The sequence below is a fragment of the Molothrus ater genome, chromosome 5 (assembly GCF_012460135.2).
Source record: "Molothrus ater isolate BHLD 08-10-18 breed brown headed cowbird chromosome 5, BPBGC_Mater_1.1, whole genome shotgun sequence".
NCBI classification, from domain to species: Eukaryota; Metazoa; Chordata; class Aves; order Passeriformes; family Icteridae; genus Molothrus; species Molothrus ater.
The window spans coordinates 66848366-66861756 of NC_050482.2; the positions used below are offsets into that span (position 1 = coordinate 66848366).

At 43.4% G+C, this 13391-nt stretch overlaps 1 protein-coding gene across 1 annotated transcript in view; it reads right to left on the reverse strand.

The window, feature by feature from the left end:
* Positions 1-9414, reverse strand: part of NINJ2 (ninjurin 2) — a 43491-nt gene extending 34077 nt beyond the window's left edge. Inside the window, exon 1 of the mRNA XM_036400947.2 lies at positions 9312-9414. Coding sequence (XP_036256840.1) covers positions 9312-9344 — 33 coding nt within the window. The 5' untranslated portion in view covers positions 9345-9414. The remainder of the gene's footprint in view (positions 1-9311) is intronic.
* Positions 9415-13391: the final 3977 nt, after the last annotated feature.

Here is a 13391-nt window from a genome sequence, read left to right on the forward strand (position 1 = left end):
AGGGGCTTTTATTGTACCAGAGGACTTTGCCCATCCCTCTGTGGGTCTGAACAGGCCAGCATTATTTCACAAGTGCTAAATCCACTCACAATGGTTTTAAATGGTTGAGCTGCTGAGCCAGCTGAACAGCAAACACCAGCAGGGAAACCACATTTTGTGAGCGCTTCAGATTCCTTCAGCCTGTACGTGGAGCCATTAGGAGCAGAGTAAAAGCCCTTTGACACAGCTCCCTTCGGCAACTTTTTCACAACCACGTGCCAAAAATGGGGGCTGGCTAAGGAATTGGGCCAGAGTCAACTCCCAAGAATCTAGCACGTGAGGATGGAGTTCAAATCTGGTTTGGTTAAAACAAAACAGCAGCATAGAAAATTTTCTTGTAGTGTATCAATCCTTTGCTGGGTGTCTCCCTGATCAGTGTGGATTGCCAGTCAAGGTGTCACCATGGGCAGAAGATGAGCAAAACCCCAGGTGCCAGTGTTATGTAGGAATAGTTTTTATTGTATTTGTATCTGTTAGCTGTTTGCCTTATTTTACACAACTAAGTGAAGAAGAACCCAGACTGTGTATCTGTTGTCTTCTGATAATCATAGAATAACTAGATCTTCAGCTAACATAACCAGAAATATATGAATATAATTATATTTCTTATAACAATAAGAAATATTCAAGAATTCAAGCAATTATCCCATTGCAGTAAGATAGATTAGGGCCTGTGTAAAGGAGCTGCTATTTCTGTCTGTGTCCAGACATATTCCTGAAACAAGATCTTTCACAATGATCTGGGTTAGCTTAGACACTCAGCAATGGAGGTTTCCTAGCCCAGACAGTCTTGGCAGAGTGATCACTTTGAGCATTGCATTGGGGCAGCAATAATTATTGATGGTGGTCATGAGGAAGGATGAACCTCCCTGCTCCAGCCCCAGTCAGCAAAAACCGTGTGGCCACAGCCTGAAATCACACAGGGACGTGCAGCAACATTTCAGCTTCAATCAGCCAAAAGGAGGTGCAAAGTTCAAGCTGAAAAGTTGCATCAAGAACTTGTATGGTCATTCTGAGTCAGAATTTCTGTTTAAGGTATTTCAGTTTGTTTCACTTTGGCTTTGGGGTTTCATCCTACACCAGTGTGGTTGAGTGACTCTAGTTCCAGCGAGAGAGGTGCAAACACAGCTGTGTGCCTGAACTTTTGAAAGTGTGTCAAAAATTTTTTTCCAATGGCTGTTGAAGTTAACATTCAGCAGGGGAAGGAGTTATGTGTGGTCTCTTATTGACAGCTTCAGTTAATGCTCTTCTTTACACTGTGTGAAGTAACAGAGTGTTCTCTGGTGACTGAAAAAATCTTCAATGATTCCTTCAAGAATTGATGGAGATTAAGAATTTAACCTGTGAGAACAGAGATGAAACCAAAGAATGCTGCTCTGTGGCAATTTGTCCATCTAGAGATGCTCAGTCTTTCCTGTCACCTTCCACTGGTGTGCCCTTGGGTACCTCAGTGTTCATTTAACCATCTCTGCCTTGACTTAATATCTGTAAAATAGGCAGGAGAACACCTCTTGCTCCGTGTGGAGATTGGGAAATTAAATTCATTGATATTCATAGCACTCTTGGAAAACTAGGGACAGAAGGACTTGGTTCTCACACAAGTCCTGGGAGAGTATTTCTGTGTTGTTATTTTCTGCAGAAATACTCCTTCAGCAAAACATAGGTTACAGAAGAATGGTTGGCCACCCTTTGGCTCTTCCTAGGTTGGTAGGAGCAGTTATTTTTGTCACTTCATCAAGGTCTGTGGTGAATTTGGGCCTTCCTTTAAATCTCACAAAATATTATTCTGCAAAAGAGAAAACTCCTGCAAATATGCATAAATATTAGGGGAAAAAAAAAAGAAAAAAACCAAGAGAGCATGAACAAGCCACAAACCAAAACATGATCTCATTTTCTTGTTCTTGTTTCTCTAAATCTGCCAACAGGATTCCCCCAGAATTTCCAGCACTCACTGAACCTTGACCCAAGCAGCTTAATGAGAAATTTCTTCCCCAAGGGTTATTTTGGATAGAAAGTTCTAAGATCCTGTGTATAATGGTTTTCACAGCTGTAATTACAGAGTCACATATCTGATTCATGTAATTTGACAAGGAATTATAGCTTGGCTAGTTCAAAGGAGTGTGTCAAGGTGTATGGTAACTGGTGATGTGGATCTTGCAGCCTCTGCACTTGGGCCCTTCCATCACTTTGGTGTCCAGTTCAAATGTTTCTGTTACGTGTTTACATACCTGAGGCAGTCTAGATTACAGTAGTAGAGCTCACTTCTTGTATTGCCTCTCCCCAGAGGCAGTTTTATAAACACTTGACTCACAAGCCAGGCATAGGGAAATGGCAGTGAGAATGCCCATTCACCCTTCTTGTACTTAGAGAAGCTCACACATCTGTGTGTGGCTATTGTGTGCCTGAAGTGCTGCCCATTTTTGGTTCTCAGCAGAGAAGCATAGCAAAATAATACAGATTTTACAGAAAGGGCTGAGAAAGGGTGACTTGGACTTCCTTTTCCTGTGGTAAATGAGGGAAAATGTTGTACCTGTGTGTCAGCTGGGGGCAAACAGAATGAAGCAGGTGCATGGACCAGCTCTCAGGCACAGGCTGGAAAGAAAGTGAGAAGGGCAACTGTTTGACAAAAGATAGAAAAATTCAGTTTAGCTGTGTTTTAACAGGTATTTCATGTTGTAGAGGATTCCCAGTCACAAAGATGTCTCAGTGGTTTACTGCTGGCCAGACAGGAGAGCTGGGCTGCCACCACCATAACCAGGATTATGGTTGCTCACTGCAACCAAAACTCCTTGTGCACTCGAATCTGCAAGGTGCACATGTCTTGTATTTGTGGGGTTCCCAGACAGAGAAAGGAATCATGCACCTGACTCCATGTTCTTAGAAGGCTAATTTATTATTTTATATTATTTTATGATACTTTTTTATTCTTTAATATTAATACTACATTATTTTATTTTTTAATTATGGTATGATATATGATATTCTAACTATATTCTAATTATATTCTAATTACATTCTATTTATATTATAATTATATTATAATTATATTATAATTATATTATAATTATATTATATTATACTAAAGAGTACAGAAAGGATACTTAGAGAAGGCTAAAAAGATAGTAATGAAAAGTTGTGACTCTTTCCAGAGTCTCGACACAGCTTGGCACTGATTGGTCATTCAGTCAAAACAATTCACATGAAACCAATGAAACGGTCTCCAAACACATTCCACACGTGAGCACAACACAGGAGAAGCAAATGAGATAAGAATTTGTTTTCCTTTTTCTTTGAGGCTCTGTCCCTCAGAAAGGCTCCTCCTTTCCTTTCACTGCCCCTCATAGGTGAAGGGTGAGGGTCCAGCTCAAGCACTGCTGTAAGGATGCTCCAAGGGTATGTTTAACTCCATGTGTGCCTCATTTTCCCCAGATACCTTAAAACCCAAGATGAAAAATGCTATTATCCCTGTGTTCGGTGAGGGCCTAAGCAAACATTCACCCCAAGAGGGAAATCTGGCCATGTCCAGGTAGAGCAGGCAGGAGGAGAGTAAAGGGAAGAGGGGAAATGTCACATCTGACAATAGAACCAAGAACCAATTAGTACTAATTGCAAGAATTAGTCTCCTTCTCCTCAGCAGGTTGAGACCACATTTTTCTGTGTTCTGGTGTGAGTGTTGCTGGTTTCTGGGACCAGCACAGGTAATGCTACACACTCTTTCAGGTCTGAGAGCAATCATTGTTACTGTTAGGGCCCTCCCTGCTTCTGCACTGGCTACACCAAGACCTGAATTTTCAGATTCCTGATCTGAAGTGAGAGGTAGCTGCCACTGAAAGGAGATATTCCATGCTCTGTACATGGCCATGCACTCCCAGTCATGGACAGGTGTGGGATCCTCCCAGGAGCCACTGCAGGACAGCAAAGCAGAACTTTATCCTAACAAAAAGTGGGTAGCTTTGAATTTATCTCTTGAACCAGCTTTTCCAGAGTTCAGAGAGATAAATTCAAAGGAATTGGTGTAGGTGATGGAGTGTAGCCCTGGGAGTGGGGTCCTGTTTGAAAGGCTGGAGTAACTGAGTTAGTTGAGTTACAAACACAGTGAGATGAGCTCCTCAGCCCCTTGATGACTGGATTGCACACAATGCACAAGGATGTCACAGAAGTGGATTTTTCTGCAGCACCTGGGCTTCTCTTTGAAAGGCTCTTTCTCAATGCAGATTTTCACTATCCAGCCCAAATTACAGAGCCCAGATGATGCTGCTGAAGTGCCCTGGGGCAGTTGTGCCATTGCTTTGATGGCAGCAGGGCACTGCTGCCATTCCAGGAATGGCCAAGGAGAGGTCCTGGAGCACTAGGGAGTGCAAACTGGCTGCTGCTGCAGAAGCAGGTGAACACATGCCCAAACCAGGAACTTGTAAACACATCACAGCCTTGAAGCACAAGTTAAAGCCACAAAATACCAAAAAACTGAAAGTCCAGCCCAGCTGTGAGCACACTCTCTGTGTGTTCAGGTTTAGACTGAAAGTAGGATGTGAGAGATGGGATTTGCTGTGGTAAGGGGGACTTTCCAATTATTTGGGGGCATTTTGGAAAAGTCCACACTGGTTATATCTGTAGCTGACTCTATTTATCTGCCTTTCTAAAGTCTGCCTGCTGTAGATCTGGTCAAAAAAATGAGCACTGGAAGTAAATTATGCAGTTACTTGAAATCTTTTTTTTCCTTGCAAGTTACTTGTAAACCTGTCTTTATTTCCACAGATGTGTTTTCCATTCAAGGTATTCATGAAGCAACTCCTGCCAAAAAATTTCAGTGTAGGGCCTGTTTTCCAGAATGATTATTTTAGCTGTTTACTCTTTTTACTTTTGAAGTATGAATGATTCCCTAAATGGTGAGGTATTACTTCTGCTTCTCATCCCAGAGGATTGTAATTTTTTTTTTATCCAAAGAGTAAGAAACTATAAAAAGAAAGACACAACATACAATATAGGACCTCTTTTGCAGTATGAACATGGATGACATTTCATCCAGCACACATCCCTTAAACACCCATTTGTACAGAAGGTAACTGCAAGAAAACATAAAAATGTAAATCTAATAAAAATATGGAGCCATTTAGTATCAGCTGCTGTGCTGGGAGTGGTGGAATGATGTTGTCTCAGTCACTCCCATTCAAAGTTTGGGATATTGGCTTAAATGACCAATGAAACAGGGCTGTGTTGAGATGTCAGATGGTGAGCTGAGGCACACAGCTGAACTGATTTAATGGGCCTTGTGCTGCTGGAAAGAACTGACCTGTATGGCTTCCTCCTCCCTTCTTCCCCCTGCAAATCTCTTGGAAGGGTTGGAGGGAGTCAGGGGGACAATAGCATAAACAAGTACGGGCAAATCAGCCAGAGTGTTTCTAGCAAAGCCATACTTTTAATTTATAAACCTGTGTTTCCTGAAGTAAAAGGAAATTGGTGGTGGGATCTTGTTGGATTGTTTTGTTTCCATCCCAAATGTGTTTTTCAGATCCCAGATATCTCAGGATGTACTCTGCTATACCTCACCAGGATACTGCTCTCTGCCTGGTTTCTTGTCAATGACAGGTGTTTAATAGAGGAAGGTGAAAGTTTCACTTGGAAGCCACAAATAGAGCCACAAAAATGCATTATTCAGATTAAATAATGTCAAACTTTTATCTTTTAATAGGTAAATTAATATTTTTAATAAAATATTTTCATTCCAGTTTTATTTATTTTCTTAGCACTTGACTGGCTGGCATAAATCAAGTAAGGCTGCACATCTTGTGCCTTTTTTCTATTTCAGCACCATTTCCTTTTTGCATCTCTCTCTACACCATTTGAGGTTTTGTTGGTCTTCCTAGAAGTCAGAATGGGAAAACAGACTCGTTGGAAACACACAGAACAAGGGAATTTTTGTAAAGGAGAAAGTGGATTGATGGGAGACACTTCTTGCTGTTAAAAAGCAGTCATAGGTGCCACTTACAGAGAGCTGGTGTCCAATTTCTCTACTGCAAGCTACCACTTGTAGTCTGGTCAGCAATTGTGCCAGGGCCTGTAGGGAACTGAAAAGTCCCAATATTTATTTTTATCCTGCTATTGGCTTATGGAATTTGAAGGTACCTTTTTTAGCTTGCATAACTGTAAATATTGTTACTGGACCTCCCGACCTCTTTTCTATGTTTGCACGCCCCAATATTTGACCTCCTAACCTGCCCCAGGAGATGGCAAATTCCACAGGCTGATGACATGCTGGATGTGGGAGTCCTGTTACAGGCACTTTCAATTTTGCTGATTGAGCTCTTGTTCATGCTTCAGAATGAGCAAAAAACGTTGGGGACTGATCAGTTCTCCTTAGAGCCTTCTTAAATCTTGATTGCCTCTTCCTGCTGTCTCTTACATGAGGACAAAGGTCCATTGTTTTCATTTCAGTTACCTGCCCAGGCTGTCCCTGTTGTGTAAGAAATGCTAGGAGGTACTGGCAACTGCTTCAGACACAGGAGCCTCAGTCTATAAGTACAAATTCCTATTTCTGTATTGTATCATAGTCAACTTCATGACTGTTCCTGCTACTCCATCCAGGAGCTCTTTGAGGAGGAGTGAGTCAGGAGTTACAGTGTGCAGTGCACATTCCCCAAGATCTTCCTAAACCCACAGCTGGAAACTTCCAAGGAGATAGCTGCTCTGCATTCACTGCTCAGAGCAGGGACTCAAAAGAGGATTTTAAATGTACTTTCCACTGAAAACCACTTTTTTTTTTTCTACTGACCACTGACCACTCCTCCCCTTGCCTCACACTTGTCAAGTCACATCATTTACAGGACTCTCTGCTTGTCTCAGCTATTGTCCTGAATCCTGATTCAGGACTCTGCCAACTACACCAATTTGTCATGAACAAATGATTTGGGACTTAGATCACTGCAAGAATCATCATCAAAGATCTTTGTGAAGGTGATTTTAATATAATGTTGTAAAAATGTTTGATGGCAAGCTGTCTGTTATTATACAGCACAATCATTTGAACAATGATTTGAAACTACCAAGGCACGAGTAAAAGTAACCAAGAAAAACCAACAGCTACTGAGATAAGATCAAAGGTACCAGGGCAGAAATCAAAGCTACCATAGCACAGGGTTCTGTGCAGTACCAATCACTTACCAGAGATCTGCTGCTGGTAAAAGGTCTCTGCTTTGAGAGGCAGCCTGGAGGGTTGTCACTGTGCAAGGGGAAATCGCTGCCATGCACTCAGGAGAGCTCAAAGAAGGCTCACTCAGGCCTTTATTTATAGAACAAAGTGGTTGGCTTGCCGTCAAATTACATGTGATAGTAAAGGTATGCATGAGACTCCTTGTACCCAAACTTACTTTGTTCCTTGATAAATGAGTCTTGGAAAAGGCGCTCACTATTCATGTGTTAATCGCATGATCGGTGTTCCAAGCTCATGCCTCGATGCTCACTGGGTCAACTCTGCTTCTTTGTGGGTTTTCAGAAAGCAGATTGAAACCAGAGGAGCTCTTGGTCCATCCCTTGGAGTCTGAACCAAATTAGATTCGTTTGGTTAAGGGGTTTTATTTATTAAACCAGTGGGTAACACTCCCTCTCCTGGAGCTCTGCATTTCCTGATCACGAGTATGCCAGAGTCTGTGTGCATTCACCTGTGTTTTGTGCTTCCCCATGAGGTGTCACAAGGGAAGCCTTAGCAGCACAGTTATTTTTGGGGCAGTTTGTAGTGGTGCACACTGTACACCTCCCTGCTCTGGAAACAGATGGGATGTTCTTCTCAGTCGTGCAACTCAAGGAACCTTTGGCCTTTTGGACTTATTTGAGTATTGTCAAGGCCAAGGATGCTGGTGTGATCACTTTTGGCTCTTCACTTAACCTCAAGGTGGGTTGAAAGAGAAAACTCTAAACCAAAAATTTTGCAGTAGTTTATAAGATTTTTGATCAGTGAAACTGATTTTTTTCATCTATTATACCTGGACTTTAAATTCATGATAGACCTGAAACTTTTCATTGAGTGGAGTGATTTAACATACAGGGAGTTCATTGGACTTTTAATTTAGTATAATTTTCTTGTCCTCTCTTTACCATCAGTTCCTGGCTTAATGATGTCTGTATTTTACCCCTTATTGTCTAGTTCTAGGAAAGACTAACATTTATCTCTCCCTTAATAAAGTCTTAACGAAGTACATTTTCACTGTCATAGCTACCTGTGCATCTTCCTCACTAATTGTGTCTCTTATTGAGCATAGCTACTCCCTGGTCTTCAAAAGCTGCTCTGCACCCAGTATCTCACTGGAGATACATTCTGCAGGTTTGGGGAGTCTCAGTCCTTCCTTCTAGTTAAGGAACATTGTCCTGATTATTTCCAAGGGCACAAATCTTGCCATTTTAGTTTCTTTGACATGGGCTGAAGGAACAAAAATTGTGACCCCAGAGTGACTTCCCCATTGCCAAGTCTAAGGATGATTAAGACCATTTCAGACAGAAAAATCAGCTGCAAAGTTTGGACTCTTATGCCACCTACTCAGGGCTGGAAGCTGTGCCCTAGGCAATGCTTCATATTCTTCCCTTCACAGCTTTCAGAAGTGCAGATCTGGACTTGAACTTCTGAGGTTTGATGGGTGTCTGTGATCTGGGCTTTTGATTCCATTTCCTCTCTTTTCCTCAACCCTTGGGTAGTTGCCCTTTCTGAGAAGGCACGCTGCACACAAGAAACACCCTTCTTAAAAAACACAAACACTCAGAGCAGGAACACAGAGAACTGAAAGAGCTTCACCAAGAAGTTTTGTTTCTCTGTAAGCCATACATAGGAAACCTTGGCCTCTTCACTCCCTCAGTGTTTGCTGTATTTATTTCTTTTTCTCCTCTCCAGATTGAGAGTACTTTCTGCCAAACAGAGAAAGGCTTTGTGAGATGAGGGACAGATCAGACTTATGCAGCTTGTAGAGTTTGTGCTGCCTCCTTCTGAGGGCTGAAGGCTAATCTCTTCCTCCTCTACCTTTCCTTCCCTAAAAAGCATCTCTTTTTAGTAATATCCCTCTTCTAACCCTTATATTTTTTGAGAAAGGCTCATAACTGCTCTTGGCAGAACGCAGCAGAACGCATCCTGCCACTGGTTTTTCTTCAAAGGGGAACAGAGGAAAAAAGCAGAACTGAGTTTTCGGAGGAAATTTGCCGCCAGAGCTGAGGAGCAAACGATAGAAGCGGTGGATGTTCCCCCCAAACCGGGGCTCTCCCCTCCCGTGGATATTTCCCCGAGCCAGACTCACGTGGGGATTGGCGCTGTCCCTGTCCGAGGCCATCCTTGCGAGTGTCCCCAGGTCTGTCCCCAGCAGCCGGAGGAGCGCAGCGCTCGGTGCTGCCGGAGCTCTGAGCGGGGCAGGGCGCAGCTGCTGGAACAGACCCGCTATTCATGTGCCGGCATCCCGCCCGCGCTGGCATGGCCCGGGGGGCGACACACGGCCTGGCAGCCCATTCTTCATTGTCCAGGCAGCCCTGGAACAAGTGGCCCTCTTAGACTTTCCATGACAGTCATGTTCGTGGTGCGTCTGTGCCACCTCTGCGAGCCCAGCTGAGCCCCATGAGCTCACTTGGGCAGGGAGCTGGGGATGCAGCCAGGGTACCAAGAGGTTCCTGGCATGGGCTGAGCAGCCACAGCAGCCATCCCAATCTCTTCCCTCCCTCCCTCCCTCCCCAGCACACAGCAGAACTTACAGATGAAAAACCAAAAGGTGAAGAAACAAAATCCACAAAGTTGTGCCTGCTAGTTGCTGCTGCTAAGATAGTGTTACATCTCAGAGAAAATTCACACTTTATGCTTTTAACAGTCCCTTCTTCTCCTTTTTCTCCCCGGCCAAAATGCCCTTCCTTTTCCCTCCCCAACATTTTTTTTAAGTTGAATTTGATATGTCTGGTTTTAGCTGAAATGAAAACTTGCTTCTCGCTGAAGTTAAAAACAACTGTGAATGACACTGGAATGGAAATGTGTGCAGCCAGAATCAAGTCACAGTGTGGAAAAACATGTTATTATTATTAGGTGGGTTCCTCAGGCAGAAATATCAGCAATAATTCTCTAGATTTTAAAGAAAGTGCTACTTTGTGCTACTTGCAAATCAGGTGGGCATGTTTGGCTTTTGAAGGAGAATTTCTGTAGTTACAGTAGCATAGAAAATTTATGGTAAGGAATATATTCTGTTTAAACAGTTCAGCCAAACACGTGTTCTAATGCTCCAGCCTGCCTAAAAGTGCTGACAAGTCTGTCAGTAGATGATCCTGTTGCATTGATGCTTCCCAGCAAAAGGCCTCATTTTGCAGTGAAAATACTAGTGCTTAGTACTGCAAGTTCATTTCAAAATGCTGATGAATGTAACCTCTCTGCATTCCTCTTGTACAGCTTTTTTTTTTTTTTTTAAATGTATGGATGTATGAGCTGAAGCAGTGGGATGTGTTTAGGGACTGGGCTAGTGTTACACAGGAAAACAGGGCTGGGATACAGCTCATTTCATCCTGAGGATTTGGCCTAAGGCTGAAAGCCCATCAGGAACCATTAGGCTGATTCTATAATCAAAAGCCACCACCAAGGTTCCTACTTTTGAATGAAAATTGAGGTCCCTGCTTCTTGTTATCACTGAAGTGATTGTTTGAGTTCTGCAGGGAAGTGCAGGTGAGAGGAAAGAGGTTACTCATTGCTGCTCTCCAGCACATGTTGGCTTTTGCCTTTTTTTTTTTCATAGTATAAAGAGCATTTAACCCCAAATGCAGCCATCTGCTGCTGTTGTTGACTTGCTGGCCTGCTAGAACCTATATGTTAACTAAAATTCTCTGTGAGTATACTATTGCACAGATGCTAATATAGATAATTACCTTCTTTAATTTACTTTTTTTTTTACTGTATTCTATAAAAAGATGTTATGGTTAATCAAGGTATAAATATATGTTGTTTATTAATAGATAATTTACCCTGGGTGGGTGCCAACAGTGTTCATTAAGGCATTCCTGGGAGTTAAAAGGGCTTCATCTTGTACAGGTCCTTTGTGAACAGGCTTCCAGCAAACAGCCCATGAAAGCTGGCCAAAGATTTTTTGAGTTTCTATATAGCATAAAACCAACTACAAAATACTTTCTAGTGGTCAGACAGGAATGAAGTATCTATGATTTCATTTAGTAGATGGACAAATATTACCAGTGCACAGATTTCAAGCAGGACTGCATGATATATAACAATGTGTCTTTTTGAAACTATTTTTTCTGAATATATCTAAATGCCATGCTAGGAGCTTTTTCTTTTAACACACTCTCCACAGAGGTATTGCAAAGAGTAGTAATCTTGTACTATGCCCTCAGAGTAACTGCAGAAATCAGTCAGAACTTATGGCAACCCCTGTGTCCTTGTAAGTCCTTCAATCAAACCAGGTCCTCACTGCCCTCTCCCAGGACAACATGAGAGAGGCTTTCTGCCTCCCTGGAAGTCTCGGGAACCAAACACATCAAAATGAGAAAACTCCAAATGATAAAATTACTCTTGGAAATGCTTTGTCTGTGTCATTAACAGCAAAGCTCAGAGCCGAAAAATGGGAGAAGAGAGGGGAGTTTATTTTAAATTGGGTTATAATAGCTGCCCAAGAAAGGAGTGCCTCAATGAGCACAGTTATTTAGATATACTTGTTTCTAAATGTGATTACAAAGAGCCACATTTTCCAAAATATCTTTCCAGTAACTGTTAATTATGATGCAAGAATGCACAATTGTAATGGTCCAAAAACTCAGGCACAGAACATGCAGCCCAGCTTCCAGAAGGGATTGTGTGACAGGAGGAGTAGCACTCACCAGTTTTAGATTAAGCAGCCCCTGAACTCCCTTCTTTTGCATAACATAAGTGGGACACCTTTGAAACCAGGCTGTTCTAATGGGTGTTAATTGATTGATTGGAGAGTCTTTCTGGTACAGCATGCTGGAGCAGAAATGGATGGCATGGGGGAAGAGCAGCGTTCCCTGAAAGGAGGGTGGGGAATATCTGGGGCATGACGGAAAACAAGTCCGTGATTTTCCTTGTGAGATCAGCCAAGAGCAGAGGGGAGGCTCAGTGGATCAGCCCCACTCACTTGGGAGCAGCACACAGGGCAGAGCTGCTCATTTCCATCCCCATCCTCTCCCCTCCCTTGTGCCAGCCCAAGTGCTTGTGCAGCCACCCAAGCAACCAGACAGAACTTCTTCCAGCTGGAAGCAAAAATCAAGTTGCAGGCTATTTTTCTGGCTGGGATCAGCTCCCTGACCTGGTTCTGCACACAAGTGAGCAAACGCTTCCACTGGCAGCAGGGAGGGCGTCCGGTGGGAAATGGAAAAAGCAGCTGGGAGTGGAGGAGGGTGGGGACGCTGGATGTGAGAGCACAGCCCTGCATGCTGGTGCCCCTGCTGGGGCTGCCTCTCACAGGCAACGTGGGGAGAAGAGCAGAAATCTGTGGGCTGCAGCTCTATCCAGCAGAGACACCCAGCAGCAGAAAGCAGCCATGCTCATGAAGGCTGAGTTCTCTGCAGAAATGCTCTCCTCTCCACTCTCAGATTTGTTGCAGCACTTCAGAGAGTATCCAAGATGGAACAGTTTCAGTAGGACAACTGCACTTCTAACAGGGAGGCTTCACTTCTAACTCTTGACAGGCCCTCGTCTTGTATTGCAAAAGTGGGTTGGGTTTGGTTTTGGGACACTCTTTCTCCACCCTGTAATTCTGGGTGACCTCTGCCCTGTCTCAGGCAACAAGAGTGCTGTGGGTGCATTCACCTGACTGCCTGGGAAGATAAGAATACAGCCTGACCTGTTCAGCCTTACAGAATGAAAACCAAGAGGGATCCTGATGCCAGTTACTGAACTGGAAAACTCCGGAGAGGTGGAAATGCAGCAATAGCACAGGAACTAATTAATAAACCTGGCCAAGAAAAAATGCTGGGTTAGAAAGTACAGGAAGGTTCTTGGCTGCCTAAGTGCTCATGTTCTGAAGAAACCAGCCAGTGAGAGCAGCAAGGACAAACAAGTGAACCAGGCTGGGGATGGAGTTTGCAGAATTTGCCACAGGGATCACCTGTGACAGCCAGGGACTGCCCCTGCCAACCCTTCTTGTCCCAGCTCCTCTTTTCTGTGTTTCAGAACACAGAAAAGAAGCAAAAGCTTGAAAAGGTGGAAAAGCAAAGCTCAGCAGAACTGCAGTGCATGCTACTGTAGTGAAGGCAAGTGCCTAGGTAGGCAAAGGCCCATTTTCTGTGGTTTCTTTAGGAATATTAGTCCTTTTAATTGTTGGTAGGATTCCAGCTCCTGGTTGGCCAGACTGGCTTCACCTGTTAGAGGAGAGAGCCACAGA